Source organism: Xyrauchen texanus, chromosome 20 (assembly GCF_025860055.1).
Source record: "Xyrauchen texanus isolate HMW12.3.18 chromosome 20, RBS_HiC_50CHRs, whole genome shotgun sequence".
NCBI classification, from domain to species: domain Eukaryota; kingdom Metazoa; phylum Chordata; class Actinopteri; order Cypriniformes; family Catostomidae; genus Xyrauchen; species Xyrauchen texanus.
The window spans coordinates 30,506,081-30,526,037 of NC_068295.1; the positions used below are offsets into that span (position 1 = coordinate 30,506,081).

Below are 19,957 nucleotides of genomic sequence, written 5' to 3' on the forward strand. Positions count from 1 at the left end.
TTAACTGGTGAATGCAAAAACTTAAAAGATACAGTGAACAGTTACCAGACCCTAAGATATACAGTTCACTTTCCTTGAAAACTTTTAATACATTTTAACCTAAAGCCTTGATATTGATTAAAAAAAAGTCCATGGACATGCATCAACAACCCACAAACTAAGCAAACTCTAGTCAGAGGCAAAGACGTTATACATTAAAAGCACTAGTTTTCCAAAGACATTTGTATCACAGAGTACCACAGTGAATGTCTTGTAACTTAATTGTTATATGTTAATCCACAAAGTTTTTAAGAAGATTTTGCAATACATTCATTGCATAACCAGAAAATACGTTTTTCTGCCAAGCACGTCTTTTTCAAATAAGAGGTGTGCTGTATCTTCCAATCACTCAAGAGTAGGCCTCACCACTCCCCCTTAAGTTTTGATATCACTTAAAAAAAAACTTTTAGGTTCCATAAAGTTTTTATCACATGTAGGCACGCTCAGGTCTGTTTCCAAACACTCCAGGTCTGATAATGTTTAGTAGAATGAAATAATCACCGGTGATTTCAAAGGGAAATTAATTGCACTATAAATCAACCCATTGCGTCCATTGACAAAGACCAGTCACCACCCACAGGAAACTTTTCTATGATACAGATTTTTGCGCACAAGGGGTTAACAGAGAGTATCTGGGAGTTTGAATCTCCTCCCCCCAAACAACACCCCATGAAATGGTCTGCCCCACTCGTTCACATGACATATGTGTGTATGTGTGTATATTTGTGAGTGAGAGAGTGAGTAAAGCTTTGTGTGTGTTTTCTTTCTGCCATATATAGGGGCAAACTTGCTTCAAGACTTGTTTTATAGTCAGTGATCTCTCTGCAAACCTCTATTTCTTTCTATCTTTCCTATACATGAAGTCGTTGAGAGCCTCAGGACTATAAGGAGCTCTGCATTCTTGGCCTACATCAACTATAGTTGGAGGGAATTACAGAGGCTTTGATTGATATATTTTCTGTTATTTACTTTTTAAAGCTCTTTAAAGTTGCTGGCAAACATGGAAGGAATGAATGACGTTCATGATGATGGCTCCTTCATGTTCACTTCAGAGTCGGTGGGAGAAGGGCATCCAGGTGATTTGTTTTTATTTTCATCTACACAAAACTTTATCTGATTTTCAAATTAAAATCTCAAACATCTCTTAAGATTTTTCACTAAAATGTGCTTAACTCTGTACTGTGTAATGACTTCTGTTTCGCTGTACATGCAATGAAAACCCAAAAGACATGTGCCTACTAATAGACTATTTTACCTGCCTCAACAAGTCACATGTTGAAGTGAGGTGGTTAAGCAATAGGTCAATAGATTTCAAAAGCTGACACACACACAGGTAATTCACACATTGAGTAAGTATACTTCCAAAGTACCATGTGCTCCATTGGTATTTCATTGAGTGAGAATGTAGCAGGCATAAATAGTCAATTATGCGGTAGTGACTTTTACAGGGGGTGTTATATTACAGTGTGCCACTGGGAGGGTTTTCTCAGTTACATATTTACCATGCAATTTATTTCATAATAATGTTATGCCTTTAATTTGATACAATGAGACATTTTATGATGGCACTCTCCCAGATCTGTCCTTGAAATGCATGCACAGTAGAAAAAAGTGGGAGTCAATAATGAGCACATAGGTCTACCAAGAGATTTTGCTTCAGTAGTTTATTCTGTCTAGTGTGGGGAAAATGCCAGACCTCAGATTTCTTATCAGCCACATTGCATTTCTCTCACGTCTTTCTACAAGGCCAATGTGGTCAAGACAGGTTCATATTCTACAGGTTCAAATAACCCCAATCTAAATGCATAGGCAAATCTTGTCTGGTTCCATTGCCAGAAGACACATTTTGCAACAATTTCATACTTAACTTCAGTATCTATTAAATTCACCACTCAAACCATGTGAGATTTTCAGAGTCTTGGTAAACATCTTTCATCAGCACAATTTTAAGCAGTTCAATAAAGCAAGACCAATAAAATCTATGCCATAACGTATCCAGCTAAGTTCTAGACCAAAGCGATCTCATAGATTTGACTAGTTTGTCAGTCTTGTGTTATCCCCTGGGATGTTGTTTTTGACAGCGTCAATTCTGATGTAACTCACCTAAGCTGTTGCCTCAGCTAGCAGCCCAAATATAGACTGAGTGAATGATTCTGAAAAGAGAGGACCATTGGTATTGTCCTCCAGTGGCTCAGCTATGGCTTTGATTTGTTTGGATTCCTGTGTATAGTAAAGCACAGCATTCTTAGTCTTACAATAGGAAAGACATTGTAACTATTAAACATAAGCAGGGCATTGGCTGATTAGGTCCCACTTTAGGTGTCTTTAAATACTATGTACTAACATTACAATGTATTTATTGTCAGTGCTGGGTGGATTACTTGTGAATTGTAATCAGGTACTGATTACAAATGACTTGACAAAGAATGCAATCAGTAACTTAATCTCCTAGATTACATTTTTGGGGTAATCTAATCCGATTACATTTGGATTTATTTTGGATTACTTTCAACCTCTTTCTATTTTAATCTTACGTCATGTACATTTGAGTAGAATAATAATTTTAACATTAAAGTACAAAGAGGAAGGAAATGTATTCCATTCTTTATTACTAACAAAATGCCTCACATAAACAGCTTTTTATGACATTTTAAAAAAGTGCATTAAACATTACATGAATGAAATCAACATTAAATATAACAGCAATGACAGTGCATGGCCAAAGTTTATAATTAAGTTCATTTTAACTGCATAAAACAACAGCACTACAAACGTTAATGACCATAAAATCAACATAAATCTATCTAAAATGTCATAATCATAAAACCATGAAATCAACATCCACAACGTTGCTTAGGTCAAAGTTTTAATCTAAAAACACTGAAATACTTTTAACCATTACTGCTTACTGATAGTCCATCGCCTATTCCAAAGCTGAGGTGCAAGATATTATCTTTTGAACATAAAGATTATTCTAAAAGAGCAGAATATTTTAAAACAGCAGAGTTCCACCGAGTCACACAAGGAAACATTTTGTCAAGTATTATGTCAAGTTTCATCCAGTGGACTCCACTGCATCAAAGGCAGCAGAGGAGCGATGGGCTTTGTTTCATATTTCTGCACATTTTGCCACCACTGCCCCCAATTATGAGTATTTGAAAATGCAATTTAATCCAATTACAAGAATTTGATTTTTGTAATCTGATTACATAATCCAGATTACATGTAATCCATTACTACCCAGCACTGTTTATTGTGTAATTAAGGTTGAGGTAAGGGTAGGTTTAGGAGTAGAGTTAGGGTTAGGTTAGAGGTTAGGTTTAAGGAAAGGGTTGGGTAGGGTTAAGTTTAAGGGTTAGGGAAAGGGTTGGGGTAGGGTTAGGTTTAGGATTAGGATTAGAGGTCAGGTTAACAGTGTAACTACAGATGTATTTAGGTACTTTAAATGTAAATAGAATGCAAAAAACATATGTACATAATAAGGTAATTGTATCAAATGCTTAAGTACATAGTAATTAAAGACACATACTATAAAGTGGGTCCGCTGATCATTTTATTGGTGAGTAACCATTCATTTCAGGTGAATTAAATGTAGTTATACTTGAACCTTTATCTGGACTATTATATAACTTTGTTTCATAATACTGCATGTTTATTTTCTATTTCATAGATAAAATTTGTGACCAAATCAGTGACGCAGTCCTTGATGCACACTTGAAGCAGGATCCGGATGCTAAGGTGGGCTGTGGTGAGTGGACATTCCTGATTCAATAACAAAATAAAGACATGAAAGCTCTCAGGGAATATCACAAATGTCCATGAATTATTAGTATAGTATAAGTATAGTCCAAAAATGTATCACTTACATTAACTGTTCTTTGGTTATAAAGTGATCATTGCTTGCACTCTCTCTGTCCTTACTTTTTTTTTTAAATACATTTCCAATAAGGACTAGATAAAGTTTTACAGCCTGACGGTAGAGAAGGACCTTCCACAAAGATCTTTTTATTCTGTTGTTCTTTAGAAAATCATCTGTACTGGTGCATCAAAGAACCCAGCAACCAACATACTGATCTGAAGAACCTTTAAATGTAACATTAACATCTTTTTAAATCTCTGAAGAACCATATAGCCAAAATTAAGAACCCTTGAAATAACCTTTGGAGTAAAATGGTTCTTCAAATGGGCCTAAGGGGCCAAGGAACCATTGAAGACCTTTATTTTTAAGAGTGTAAAGAGTGGTCTTTTTGAAGGGCTTTTGAATAGACAACATCTTCACATTCAAACTCAACATAGCAATGGATTATATAGTATTCATCTACAGAGATGTTCATTTTCATTTCACATGGGTTGTGTGACTAATTAAGCTTATTTTTCTTTATCATTAGAGACAGTTTGTAAGACTGGCATGGTACTCCTGTGTGGTGAGATCACATCTCGGGCCAATGTGGACTACCAAAGGGTTGTCCGTGATACGATTAAACATATTGGTTACGACAACTCTGAAAAAGGTCGAGACCTCTGAATATTTTCATTACTGTGATTACTGTGATATAAGATTTTTACTTGTTCATCAACTTCTTTTGCTTCCTTCCACATATCTGCTCTTTCTCTCCTCACTGTTCAGGTTTTGATTATAAAACCTGCAATGTGCTGGTGGCTCTGGAGCAGCAGTCTCCTGATATAGCACAGGGCGTCCATATTGACAGACATGAGGAAGATATTGGAGCAGGAGACCAGGTCAGAACACTTAGGAAGTGTTAAGATGTGTTTGAGGATCATTTGTAGCAGCTCACATGATAAACATCTTCATTCCTTTATATTGCCTTCCCTTGTGTTTTAGGGACTCATGTTTGGTTATGCCACAGATGAGACAGAAGAGTGTATGCCGCTCACTATCGTCCTCGCTCACAAACTCAATGCCAAAATGGCTGAGCTGCGGCGGGACGGGACTATTCCGTGGCTCCGTCCAGACTCAAAAACCCAGGTTTGTAATGTTACATTAAAAGACAGGGCTCAACAATAAGGGCCAGAGTGAGAGAGTTGCGGGCCATTTGACGTAACGGTAACACTTATACAATGAGGTTCCATTTGTTAACATTAATTAATGCATTAGGTATCATGAACTAACAATAAACACTACATTTGTTATAGCATTTATTAATATTTGTTAATGCTAGTTAATAAAAATACAATTGTTCATTGTTAGTTCATAGTACATTAACTAACACTTAAATACAACTTTTGATTTTACAAATATTTTACTATATTTTGATATGAACATTAATAAATGCTGTAAAATTATTGTTCATTGTTAATTCATGTTAAATAATTGTAACTAATGTTAACAAATGAAAACTTATTGTAAAGTGTTACCAGTGTAACTGTGACTTGCCCTATTGGGCCAGTGCTTCTTTTTTATGTTCTTATGTTTTAGTGATCTTATATTAATTGATCATATACACATGTTGTAAACATATGTAAACATTTGGTTTTCTGGGATATTAAGTTTTGTCAAAATTGTAATTGTAATAGTCTTGGCTGCAAATTATAAACATATCAATAATGCTCTGCACCATATACCCTCATTTTCCAACAAGTATTTGGAAGTATCTTATTTAATGTTCATTTCAACATATAGTAATACATTTTTTAAATCAAAAGATGTGTTTGTTAACATTAGTTAATGCACTTTGAACTAAGATGAACTAACAATGAACAATTGTAGTTTTACTAACATTAACAACGATGACACATCCTGTAAAAAAATACTGTTCATTGTAAGCTAAAGTTCACAAATAGAAGATTGTTTTTAAATGCTACCAAAAAAGAAAATAATAAAGAAATAATATGCAATTTAATGTAAAATGTTATATTTTAAAGAACAATTAAGTTGTAGTAAGAAGCTGATTTTTCACACTTTGTGTCCAGTTGATATAATTGTCAGTTGTACCTTTAGAGGCATATTATGTAGTTTCCAAGCCCCTGACTGACATTGACCATGCTATCTTATCAGTCCGAGTGTTCATTGATCCAGTACATTGGCCAATACATGTGACTGCTGTTGAGCAAGATAGTGACCATGAGGCGGTTTCTTTGAATGCTTGTGAGAAAACGACCCTCGGCATGACATCCAGGGCCTCTGGTGCTTACTTTCCACAGTGGGGAAGAGGACACGATTGTGCACCCGTCATTCTTAGGCACATGTCAGCAACCCAAGCTGGGCAGCTCTCAGGAAGTTGAAACCTCTGGTCTATTTTAGAGTTATGGCATTTTCAGACCATAGAGCAGGAAGTGTCCAAAGTTCTTAACGGTCCCTATGTTGTACACGTATATTGAAATGATGACCTCACAGATTTCCTCTATATGTTTTCCATGACTCCAGGTCACTGTGCACTACAAGCAGTTGAATGGAGCTGTGATTCCTTTGCGTGTTCACACAGTGGTCATCTCTGTCCAACATGACGACTACATTTCACTGGAAGAACAGAAACACATTTTGAAGGAGAAGGTCATCAAGGCAGTGGTGCCTGCAAAATATATTGATGATAAAACCGTCTATCACCTGCAGCCAAGTGGCCGCTTTGTCATTGGAGGGCCTCAGGTGTGTTCCTTCAGCAAGTGTATGGATTTCTATGGAGTTCTAGGGCTTTATCTGTTGTATATGAACAGTGTTGAATAAGTTAATCCAAAAAAAGATCATTCTGTTATTTACACACCCTTATGTCATTCCAAATCCGTATGCTGATATTTTTTCTGTGGAGCACACAAGGAGAATTATTTTAATTATAGGAACAATATGAGGGTGAGTAAATATAGTGCTGGGTAAAAATACTGATTTTACGATTAATTGCAATCTTCATTTGAACAATCCTGATATCAATTCTTAAAATCTCAAGAGCAATCTTTTACTTTAAAGTTCAGTTCAGTTTTGGTTGTGTTGATTTATTATATATTTTAACTTCCTGAGACCCAAGCGTGACTGCTGTGTGCATTTTCCATTTCCCTTTTTGATTTGTAACTAGTAGCACCTTGTAAACATGCATAATAATAATAATAAGAAGAAGAAGAACATTTGTGGACAGTGGGACTAAGTTATGACATTTTAAATTATACCAAGCTATAGAAATATTTTTTTCGTACAAATTGTTATTGTTTTTCCAGGAATGCTGGTTATTTATGTTTTAGACGTAACAGATATTACATCAGAAATTAACATAATTCATTCTGATTCAAAGTAATGGCCAGCATTCATCCAATCACTGCAAACCATGTTAAAATAAAATTATACATGATAAATTCTGAATCTATGAACTGATTACAATCTCCGAACATCATCTGCAGCCTGAAACTGAACTTTTTATATGAAGTTTGGATTGAATGATAGGATGCTCCCTTGCTCCCTATGTAGTGAATGACTTAACCTCCAGTGAGCTGTCTATCTGCACTGATCTTGGAACTGTTAAAAATGCACCTTACCTTCATCCTAACTCCGTACAAATCCTCTGAAAGCAAAAATGTCCAGCTTCTGATTCTCAATGGGAAAATGCACCGTGAATTTAGAAATATAGGAATACATTCACTAATGTTAATGAATAGAACCGTGTTGTACACTGATAAATATATATATAACAAAATTTATATTAAAATGAAGCAAAATTACTCACAGATGTGTTAATGTTGAAAGTTATTCAAAATATCAACATGTTTTTTCAACTTTTCAGGGAATAATGTCGCAAAATCCACTATGTGGACATGTTTGTGGACACCTGAAAAATGAATGAATTTGTTCTTTTCTAGATATGCTACTCTTTATACCCAAACCAGTTGCAATGAAAAACATAAATATGTTTCTTAACAGAGGCACTTTTGCAGGCTCTGCGCCAGTAGAAGCGATTAATGGAAATCGACAGCATAATGTTGTGTCAAGTGACTCAGTGAGGCAGTGGTTTAACCCATAAATGACAGTCTAGAGTCCTGTAAACAGTACTCAATCGGTTTAAATTAATTTAAATGAAAAAATACAATGTCCACGCATTTGGATGCATAGTTGCACGAGGTTAAATAAATAACAATTGAACTGCAAAGTTTGGGCCCTGTTGTTAATTTTGTAAAAAAAAAAAAAAAGGTTCCCTATATAATTTTCAATATTTGTAATGAAAATGGACATTAGAACTCAAACAATCCCAAATGAATCAGAATCTAATCAAATCTTATCTAAATTAGGATTGAATCAAGTTGAGAGCTTGTGAATCAGAATCAAATCAAACCTGGAAATTTGTATCAATCCGCAGCCCAAGTAAATAAGTGCTAAATTTTAGGTTTTGGGTGTTCCTTTAACATTTAAATAATCTTTGCCTTTCAGGGAGATGCTGGTGTTACAGGAAGAAAGATCATTGTGGACACATATGGTGGATGGGGAGCTCATGGTGGTGGAGCTTTCTCTGGAAAGGACTACACCAAGGTGGACCGCTCTGCTGCTTATGCTGCACGATGGGTGGCTAAGTCTCTAGTGAAGGCCAAACTGTGCAGAAGAGTTCTGGTGCAGGTGAGACAAAAGTGAAGACTGTGTCTAGTTAAAAGGTCACAAATAACGCAACACATTATTGAACAATTTGTGTTTGGAGTACATACCACTGTAATGGATAAGCTGGCTGTCTGGACTGGAGCAGTTCCATGTATCATTTATGATGTTATGTTCTGTAGGTGTCTTACGCAATTGGAGTCGCCCACCCACTGTCAATCTCCCTCTTCACCTATGGTTCATCGGAAAAAACAGAGAAGGAATTGCTACAGATTGTCAACAAGAACTTTGACCTCCGACCAGGCGTCATTGTTAGGTAAACAATTAATAAGATAATATGTTCTTATAATATTGTTTTGCCTCTGGAAGAGTAAACAACATTTTGTATTTTTCAGCCTTAAATAATATTTGGTTATCAAGCTTTGTACTTTGTGTGGTGGCGGTTTGATATTTGTAGGTCAATTATTAACATTATTTTCAAGGAATTCAGTTTACTATCAAAAAAGAGGTTTAAAGTTGGCATTATTCCACTAATATTAGATCTATGACAACTGCAAGCAATTGTGCTTGCTTCAAATAGATTGTCCTAGCAATAAGTGTCCAACTAAATATTCAGAGTATAAATAATGGGGATGATGGAAACCTAATGGTCTTGGTAGGACAGGAGCTGTTAATGCAACAGTTGTAAATGTTTAATCTCAAGAATGCAACTGAAGAATTAATTTCATCACAAGAAACCTGCTTTATCACCAGTGGACCATTGTGACATGTGAGCAAGGCATTTTCTCCAGAGGGAGTATCACTTTAGTCAATGCACACTTGAACCCACTATGTATTAAGTGTCTTTAATACCTCTCCAATAGTTCCACACAAATAACACATGCAATTGTAGTACCATTACTGGATAAGTATGAAATGCTGCAAATAAATTACAGAGATACAGATTATCAATTATATAAATTTTGGCAACTATTTGTAGATATAAGTGTATTCTGTTAACTCTAACTGGATTTCACATGGAATGAGAAATTACATCTTTATGAGCTGTAAGTATTATTTTTATCGTATTATAATATAATTTTTATTAAAGTTTTATATTCGATCTGCTTGTTAATATACACTCACTGAGCACTTTATTAGGAACACTATGGTCCTCATAAAGTGCCCAACGTTGTGCCGTTACAGTCCATCCACCTCAAGGTTCGACACTACAGTTGTACAGAGTGGTTACCTGAGTTACCACAGCCTTTCTGTCAGTTCGAACCAGTCTTGCCATTCTCTGTTGACTTCATCAACAAGATGTTTCCGTCCACAGAACTGCTGCTTACTGGATGATTTTTGTTTTTGGCACCATTCGGAGTAAATTCTAGAGACCGTTGTGCTTGAAAATCCCAGGAGATCAACAGTTACAGAAATACCAACAATCATGCCAAAGTCCAAATCACTGAGATCACATTTTGTCCCCATTCTGATGATTGATGTGAACATTAACTGAAGCTCCTGACCCACATCTGCATGATTTGATGCATTTCACTGCTGTCACACGATTGGCTGATCAGATAATCACATGAATAAGTAGGTGTACAGGTGTTCTTTAGAAGGTGCTCAGTGAGTGTACATGTTCAAATACATAAGCTGTAATTAGAGTGTAATAATGCATACTCAGTACACTACACTCACATGTGTAGTAGTTTATGTGCAACAATGCAGGTATGAGAGAAAACATAAAGGGAATAATTTGCTTTTGATTAAAACTGTCTGCTTAATGGCAAACCTTTAACTCCCTTGATTTCCACAAACAGGGACCTAAACCTGAAGAGGCCAATCTATCAGAGCACCGCCTGCTACGGCCATTTTGGCCGATCAGAGTTTCCTTGGGAGGTGGCTAAGAATCTCAAGGTTTAAAATGGTATGCTCATCTGACTTCATCATTCAGCTGTTGCAACTGAAGAGAATATGTTCTCACGCCCTTTATCTCTTTCCTTCAATGCTCTTCTCCCCATACACTTCATTGCAGATTGGAGCAGGATACTGTAAATGTCATGATTAAAAAATTAAGTCCAGCTTTATATTGAAAAGTCTGTCATGAATGGACCCCCCACAATAATGAGCACAATAGTTCCATGTTGATAACCATCATCACACGAGAAAGACTGCTGTTGTACTGAATATACAGTTGAAGTCAGAAGTTTTCATACACCTTAGTCAAATACATTTAAACTCAGTTTTCACAATTCCTGACATTTAATTTTAGAAAACATTCCCTGTCTTAGGTCAGTTAGGATCACTACTAAGAATGTGAAATGACAGAATAATGCAAGAGAGAATTATTTATTTCAGCTTTTATTTCTTTCATCACATTCCCATAACCATTTTGTTGCCTTTCCATTTTTTAACTTGGGTCAAATGCTTTGGGAAGCCTTCCACAACCTTCTCACAAAAAGTTGCTGGAATTTTGGTCCATTCCTCCAGACAGAACTGGTGTAACTGAGTCAGGTTTGTAGGCATCCTTGCTTGCACATGCTTTTTCTATTCTGCCCACAAAATCAAAATCAAAAGTAATAGTCAGTATCTGGTGTGGCCACCAGCTGCATTAAGTACTCAGTGCAACTTCTCCTCATGGACTGCACCAGATTTGCCAGTTCCTGCTGTAAGATTTTACCCCACTCTTCCACCAAGGCACTTGCAAGTTCCCGGACATTTCTGAGGGCAATTGCACTGGCCCTCACCCTCCGATCTAACAGGTCCCAGATGTGCTCAAAGGGATCTGAGATTCGGGATCTTCGCTTGCCATGGCAGAACACTGACATACCTGTCTTGCAGGAATTCATGGACAGATGAACAGTATGGCTGGTGGCACTGTCATGCTGAAGGGTCATGTCAGGATGAGCCTGCAGGAAGGGTACCACATGAGGGAGGAGGGTATCTTCCCTGTAATGCAAAGCATTGAGATTGTCTGCAATGACAACAAGCTCAGTCTGATGATGCGGTTACACACCGGCGGACCCTCCATCTACAAATCGATCCCGCTCCAGAGTACAGGACATGGTGTAATGCTCATTCCTTCGACGATAAATGCAAGTCCAACCATCATCCCTGGTGAGACAAAACCATGACTCGTCACTGAAGAGCACTTTTTGCCAGTCCTGTCTGGTGTAGCGAAGGTGGGATTGTGCCTAGAGGCAACATTGTTGCCAGTGATGTCTGGTAAGGACCTGCCTTACAACAGGACTACAAGCCCTCATTCCATCCTATTGCGGACAGTCTGAGCACTGATGGAGAGATTGTGCATTCCTGGTGTAATTCGGGCAGTTGCTATCCTGTACCTGTCCTACAGATGTGATATTCGGATGTACCAATCCTGTGCAGGTGTTGTTACACGTGGTCTGCCACTGCAAGGTTGATCAGTTGTCCTTCCTGTCTCCCTGTAGCGCTGTCTTAGGTGTCTCACAGTACGGACATTGCAATTTATTGCCCCTGGCCACCTCTGCAGTCCTCATGCCTCCATGCAGCATGCCTAAGGTACATTCACACGGATGAGCAGGGACCCTGGGCATCTTTCTTTTGGTGTTTTACAGAGTCAGTAGAAAGGTCTCTTTGTGTCCTACGTTTTTATAACTGTGACATTAATTGCCTACTGTCTGTAAGCTGTTAGTTTCTTAACAACCGTTCCACAGGTGCATGGTCATTCATTGTTTATGGTTCATTGAACAAGCATGGAAAACATTGTTTAAATCCTTCACAATAAAGATCTGTATAGTTATTTGGATTTTTACTAAATTATCTTTAAAATATAGTGTCCTGAAAAAGGGACGTTCCTTTTTTGCTGAGTTTATTTTGTGAAGTGCACCAGCCACCCCCATGCTTCACAGTTGGGATGGTGTTCTTCAGCTTGCAAGCCTCACCCTTTTTCCCCCAAACTTAATGAACATTATGGCCAGTTCTATTTTTGTTTCATCAAACCAGATGTTTGTAAGATGTCCCCATGTGCACTTGCAAACTGTAGTCTGCTTTTTTATGGTGGTTTTGTAGCAGTGGCTTCTTCCTTGCTGAGCAGCCTTTCAGGTTATGTCAATATAGGACTAATGTTACTGTAGATATAGATACTTGTCTACCTGTTTCCTCCAGCATTTTCACAAGGTCCTTTGCTGTTGTTCTGGGATTGATTTGCACTTTTTGCACCAAACTACATACATCTTTAGGAGACAGAATTTTCCAAGCTGCTTATAGGCACAGCTAGCTTAGCGCATGTATACTTCTGACCGACTGGAATTGTGATATAGTCAATTAAAAGTGAAACAATCTGTCTGTAAACAATTATTGGAAAAATTACTCATCCTGCAGTACATGTCCTAAACGACTTACCAAAACTATAGTTTGCTAATATGAAATCTGTGGAGTGGTTAAAAAAAAAAGTAGTTTTAATGACTTCAACCTAAGTGTATGTAAACTACTGACTTCAACTGTGTATCTATCCATCAATCTATCCGTCTATAAATCACAGCCATGCTGATATTCAGCACAATAAAATCATTGTGCGTGTGATATTGCTTTTATACAGCAGTTCTATAAACAAAAAGGTACTATCAAGTAATTTACATTTCAGACATAGCATGGCCAGTTATTTTGTCTAATTTGGTTCCTCCAATGAAAATATTTTCAAACAAAGCCAAAGCAGGATCAACTATTGCCTGTAACGTGTCTACAAACAGTGCTGATATACTAAATAACAACACTCTTGTAATGACACTTGTCCAATCAGATTTGAGGAATGTTGCTAATTGTTGTCATATTCATCACATCATATATTAAGTCTTAAAAAAGGTCTAATTTGTGTGCCTTTTTTTCTTGCATCAGAAGTAAATTAGCTTTAGAGCCATTTGGATTTTAATGAGTAAGCTATGCCTTCTTGTTTACATGTACATATTGCTGTGCTGATCTTACAAAGTATTTTTCACCACTAGAGAGTGAAGATGTATTTGTGTGCAAGTGTACTGTATGGATGTGTAGTTAATTTAAGAACAAAAGCAAAGCCAAATTATGTTGAGGGGGGTGTGTGCGTGTGTGTATAAGCCACTTTGCAATCTTTTTTCTTTTGACTTGTGTGTGTTCTACAGAGGCATGAACACTTACAAACACTGAAACCCACTATATTCTTACCATTTCCTTTTAGATGGTCAACTTGTCACAGAATTTAAGATCTAATATGTAAATAATTGTGAATAATTAAAGTGTGGAAAATTCTTCATATTTGTGTGGTTTCCATATATATGCATGGCATCAGGAATGACTCTTGATATATTAACCAAACATTACACTTTTCAATAGGTCACATACACTTACTAGAATACCATTCTAGTAAGTCAAACAAGAACACCAAAATTGATTGTGCTTTTAGTTGCGTTATAACTCTAAAGCAAAAGACATGGTGACCATTCACAGGAACGACTTGAATTTAACAGGTGATGCAACAGGCTTTAAAGCAATAATTCACCCCAAAATGAAAATTCAGTTACAATTTATTCACCCTCATGTAATTCCAAACATTATGTTTTATGTCCAAGCTGCTTTTCCATACAATGCCACTAGACTAGCTATCATTTACTTAAGGGCTGTAGTTTTCAATCTTAAAACAGTTTGTTTGTAATTGGATTCATTATTAGTTCCCCCCATGCAAATTATTTTGATGACATTTGCCTTTGTAACATTCTGCTAGATTGTATGTTTGTTGTAAACAAATGCGTTTTCAAGGTTTCAATCGACATGAGGCGAGATAATGATAGGTTATATTTTTTAATGGACTATTCCCTTAAGCAAAGTTCATCGCTCATCAGCAGATATGAAAGAAAATGAAAAGTTCATGAGAGTAATGTCTGATGCTGCTTTATTTCCATAAATTGTATTTAAGCAAATATACAGAACATATACTGCCAAATAAACAAAACATTTCTCCAATGACTGATTAAATCTTTGGTTTAATTGAAACAAAGGCACATGAAGGTACTTTTTGCTCTCTGGTATGTCATTAAATGCTGACATTTGGCAGAGCCTTGTTTTGAAGTAGTAAGTTCTACAACTATTTGTACATGCCATAGGTTTGATTTAGTTATTTCTCTATTTGAAGTATGAACAAACTGTCAGAGTCCAGGTTTTGGCAACAGTTCTGATGGAGGTTAAGTAAACTGGTAGATTAAAAAGAGGAGCACAAATCTAGGCAAAGGGGAATGCAGCAATTTGACTCTTTGAGCTGTATTTTCAGCAATATCCAAGAAAACGTTTCCGAGGTAAGCAAGATGATGCGATGACAAATTATAAGGTTTAACACAGATTTGAGCCAAAAGTTATACAACTGAAGCAAAAAATTGAACATCAAGAAAATTCTTGCTGGTCTGCATGATGGTTTGCTAGTCTTAGCTGGTTTAGATGGGCTGCCAGCTGGTCTTCCAACCTGACCACCTGAACGTTTCTAAAAAAAATCTAAAACCAGCTGGGTGACATGCTAAATATCTTAGGCTGGTTTAAGCAGGTCCGAAGCAGCTGAAGGCAGTGTAAAACGTTGTATCAACTCCGGTTGATCAAATAAGACATAATTTAAAATGTTGTGGAACAGCAAGAAAAAGACTTATCTGAAATTTCTGAGGGCAGAGAATTAGATACAACTTGTAAACGAACATGACATGGAATATTTTTTCAGGACAGCGCTGATAGCATTAGCTGGTGATAAACGGAAATGCAATACAAACATGGTTCTCACCCTGACTGATTAAATGATGCAAACTCCCTTTCTAATGAGGAACAATATAAATGTATGTGTCAGACTGGTAATGTGAACACATTTAACCAATGTATAACAATAATATTTTCAATAATTAATTATGACCTTGCAGTCCAGCTGCATTTATTATTATTTTGTTTTTTCAAACTGTGAGCACATTTCAAACTATTTACTAGGGCCAGGGACAATCTATTCTTTACCTTAAAGGGACACTTTTGAGAAAACTCTTTTAAAGTACAAGATGCTTCCTTGTAACCAACTCTCTCACTTCAACAACACATGACATCGAGTGGGAAGCCTACTCACATTTACCTCAGGACAAAATAGCCAAATTACATTTGGTCACAATGCAAACAACAGTCAGAACTTCTCATATTCATTCTGGAATGGCAACCATTACTGCAGACTTGTGATAAGCTTATGCGCCTGTTTTGCGTGAGGTTTCTGCTGATTTCATTCAGCTTAGAATCAGCATTAATATAAGCTGCATATGATCAAATACACACATATACACACACATATATATATATATATATATATATATATATATATATATATATATATATATATATATATATATATATATTCAAGGCTTGGACAGTTTTTCTACATGTATGACTTTCAACGTATGTCTAGCTCTATTAAATAGCTGTATTTGGTTCTTTGTTATAAGGCACAGTGGTAATGATATTGAACATGGAATTTTAGACGCCATTAAGGTAAAATCAAAACAACCTGATCAGTTAAGTAGATCAGAGATACGTGAAAAGAAAAATGCTATCTCTGCCTTTAAAAAAACAAAAGGCAAAGATAAAAATCAGCATTTTGGTATTCATTGTCTTGCAATGTCTAGAATTGGCACAATAACATCTGTTTTGAGGCACTATGTTAAAATGCTTGAGTATAATATTGATTGCAGAAGGCTTCATCAACAGACACAGGTAGTTTTCAGCTAGCACTCTGTATTTGCTTTTATCCAAGTTACACAGATGCTTTCAAAATCCAGATGAAATCTAACAGAATCTCCAACACATCCAGTCGATATAGTTCCCTTTTCTCAACATGGAAGCTGTTGGATTCAAAGGTCCCTGGTGTGTAAGGAGGCATAGATTTGGTCTCTCAAAAATGTGCAAAATCTGAACTGGATCCTTTGGCAAGGGTAAGCTGGTTGTATGAGAGCAAGGTTCCACTTTCTCTTCTGTTCCCTCTGCAGTTCTTGTGTTGAGACATATTAGCAGTTATTGGACACTGAGGTTACATTACGGACAGACTCTCAGGCTGGTGCTGATTGGCTCCACTAAGCGACTCCATTTTATGATCTCGGCTTGAGGTCAGCAGAGATTGCCCTCGGGCCAGCACCATCATTGTGTCACTGGAAATCCCAGAAAATTCAAAAGCAAATGTGCCGTAGAAGAGCATGATGATGACACAGAAAACCCACTCAAAAATGGCAGATGCGTGTTGCAGAACAAAACTCTCCTGGACAAAAAACACCCCACCTGGAGCACAGTTTGGTCAAGGAATCATAGGAAATTATGTATTAAAAAACAAAAGAAGAACAAAATATCATCTGAGTGTTATCACAACTGAATGTAACAGGACATTCAAAATTTTGGGAGATGTGATATGTGAGAATATTGCCACAATGAACCTTCCTAGAGGTGGGCAGTAAGATGAAAACATCACAGTACAAGTAATCACTGTAACTGTATATCATAGTATAGTTACTTTTGTTGTAAATAAAAAAAAACAAAGTGCGAATGCCTATTTTGGATCATTTGGTGAATTAAATACTTTGCGAGTATTTCATTTAATTTGACTATTTTCTCTATTTTCTTTTTTTTTTTACATGATGGACAAATAGGGTCATTGACAAATGATGTTGTCTGAGGTGATCAAAATTATTATTTTTTTTTTAAACAAAGAAATGTTATCTTTTTAACCATGTTGGTTTCATAAATGTTTGAAAATCACAGCAAAAAAAAAAACATTGAATGGCTTTAAAAATATAAAGTTGTGTAACCATCAAGTAAAAAGGTATTGAAACACTTATCTTACACTTTGAAAACTTTTTGGGAAAATAATATTCAAACTAGAGCACTTCACATTACAGACTGCACATCAACTGAATTCAATAATGTGAAAGCAAGTTGCATAAAACAACTACACTCCATTTGCATTATACAAACACCCCTTAAAAGGATAGTTCACTCAAAAATTAAGAAACTCACTCATCATTTCACCCATCCCAGATGTGTATGACCTTCTCTCTTCTGCAGAACACAAACAGGGATTTTTAGAAGAATATTTCAGCTCTGTAGGTCCATACAATGCAAGAGAATGTTGGCAAAGACATTTAAGGTCCAAAAATCACAAAGACAGCATAACAGTAATCCTTAAGACTCCAGTGGTTAAATTCATGTCTTCAGAACTATAAGTTCTTCTCCCTGCCCAGTAGGTGGCAATGTGCACAAAGAATGCAAATCACCAAAAACTAAAGAAGAATGTGAAAGTGGAGATTTATAGTATAAAATGACTTAAATATGGATCTTTTTCTCACCCACATCTATCATATAACATCTGCTTATATATGATTATAATATGGATTTAACCACTGGAGTCATGGGATTTACTTTCATGCTGCATGTATGTGCTTTTCAGACCTTCAAAGTTCTGGCCACTATTCATTTCCATTGTATGGACCAACAGAGCTGAAATATTATTCTAAAAATCTTACTTTGTGTTCAGCAGAAGGGAGAAAGTCATACATATCTGGGTAAATGATGAGGAAAAACTCATTTTTGGGCAAGCTATACCTTTAATAGGTTCATCTTTGCCTTGGCTTGTTTGTGCCCCACAGTTCTTTGTCACGCTTGCGTATAAATAGTGTTACAGTAGACCCTCCCACTAATAGCCGCACAATGCATTTACGGTGGTATAAACGCAATTGTAAAATCTCTTCCTGTTGACACATTTCTACCATCACATGACATATATGTATATGTATATATAGCGTCACTCCACCCATACCTTAACCAAACAAAAAAATATTGATATAAATATACATTCAATAAGATAAAATAAGGAAGTGTGAGTGGCAAGGATACTAAGCACCAGAGCTACAAAGGCCAGCAGGGTCATAAACAGGCGCAAGTGACCCATATTATATTCTCCCGGGGTCTTGGCCAGGCGGTAGGTCAGCGCAGACTGCAAACACACAAACAGCATACTTGTGGGGAAGGCCACCCCTGCACCAACATAGTGCAGAACCTTGGCATTATCCACCTGTAACACAATGACAGACACCAGTGCATATTAGCGACAGAACCACCAGTGACAACAAAACATACAGTCAGCAACGTGCCATACTCGGGGTGCGCTTTAGCGTGAGGGAAAACAAATTCTGTTTACCGTAGTTACCCATTCATTACTACTGGGTAATCTAAGAGAAATGGCCAATAGATTTTGCAATTTTAAAAAATAAGGGAAAAAAACACTTTTAAAAGTTTGTTGTTTTTACACTTTTGTTTCAACAGTTAAATGTACAATGAATTATGTTGACAAAAAATGCATAGTAAAGTCTGCTGCAGAGATGCATATGTTTAGATGTGTAATTGTCATCCTGTCGCTGAATTGCATGTTTTCACAGTAGTCTTCTTCATTTAGCTTCTTTTATTCGGTTTGCTGGTGATGTTTTTTACTTTGAGTGTTTTGGACTTTTTTATATTTTTCCCCGTAGAAATAGGGGATGGCTAACTACAGTAATCAGGATTTTTTTTTCCCCCAAAAGTGGGCGTGGCCTTATTTGACAACTGTATCTATGGAAAAAACACATTTAGAGAAGCTATAATTTTTTATTGCTAAAAGCATTTCTGTACTCACCACACATGACTGGGTGGCATGTGTTTATGATCTAAGAGCTGAAAACAGAGGAAAGTGAGAAAACAATGCCACATCACTTCCAACTCATGTGGCAGTTTCTAAACAACACCAGCAGAGGGCAGCAGAACAAGCTGCAGTAAACTGCTCCACCTCTACCATAGCACACTGAGGGCAAAACTCCACCACATCATCAGTTTACTGTATATCTCACTCTGGAAATGTTTAGGCTGGTGCTGATACACAAATTTGGATGCAGGTACTGACTTTAAATCTTTCCCACACACACACACACACACACACACACACACACACACACACACTTTTCCTTCCATCAACTCCATTTACTGTTCGGAAAACATCGCTCACATCATCCAAACAAACCCAACTTTGACATAATTCGAACCAGTGTGCACACCAAATGTGCTAGTGTGAAAGCACCCTATATCTCTCCTTCACTCACTTTTTCAATCTATTCTTCCAATCAAATCCTGTTGCATTTACTTTCAATTTTGTATGCAGACAAACGAAAGCTAAATATCAAAGTATTGCAGCAGTAACTCTGGAAACCATCAATCATCTCCAACTATTGTTAGAGAACCATTGATTATCTCTGGAAATGATATCCTGTATGTTCCCTCAAGGCAAGGAATTCCCCTTCATTTGTACATCTAAATATTGAGCTGCGGTTCTCCGTGCTTACACACGCACAGTCATTAGGACAAGGACAAATGTTCTCA

The 19,957-nt window shown here is 36.7% G+C and overlaps 2 protein-coding genes across 3 annotated transcripts in view; one reads left to right on the forward strand and one right to left on the reverse strand.

Annotated features, from left to right (window-relative positions):
- Nucleotides 1-738: 738 nt before the first annotated feature.
- On the forward strand, nt 739-15,813 carry LOC127660756 (S-adenosylmethionine synthase-like). Its single transcript, XM_052151159.1, has 9 exons — nt 739-1,115; nt 3,710-3,787; nt 4,428-4,550; nt 4,667-4,779; nt 4,883-5,026; nt 6,425-6,643; nt 8,405-8,587; nt 8,746-8,879; nt 10,366-15,813. Exons 1-9 carry the CDS (start codon nt 1,040-1,042, stop codon nt 10,466-10,468), a joined length of 1,173 nt encoding a protein of 390 aa, XP_052007119.1. The 5' UTR covers nt 739-1,039; the 3' UTR covers nt 10,469-15,813.
- Nucleotides 15,814-15,935: 122 nt separating this feature from the next.
- Nucleotides 15,936-19,957, reverse strand: part of LOC127660966 (transmembrane protein 150A-like) — a 40,401-nt gene continuing 36,379 nt past the window's right edge. For both annotated transcript variants that reach the window (XM_052151473.1, XM_052151472.1), the window contains 2 exons: nt 18,446-18,623; nt 15,936-16,837 (listed from right to left, as the gene is read on the reverse strand). In XM_052151473.1, the coding sequence (XP_052007433.1) occupies nt 16,593-16,837; nt 18,446-18,623 (423 nt within the window). In that variant the 3' untranslated portion in view covers nt 15,936-16,592. The remainder of the gene's footprint in view (nt 16,838-18,445; nt 18,624-19,957) is intronic.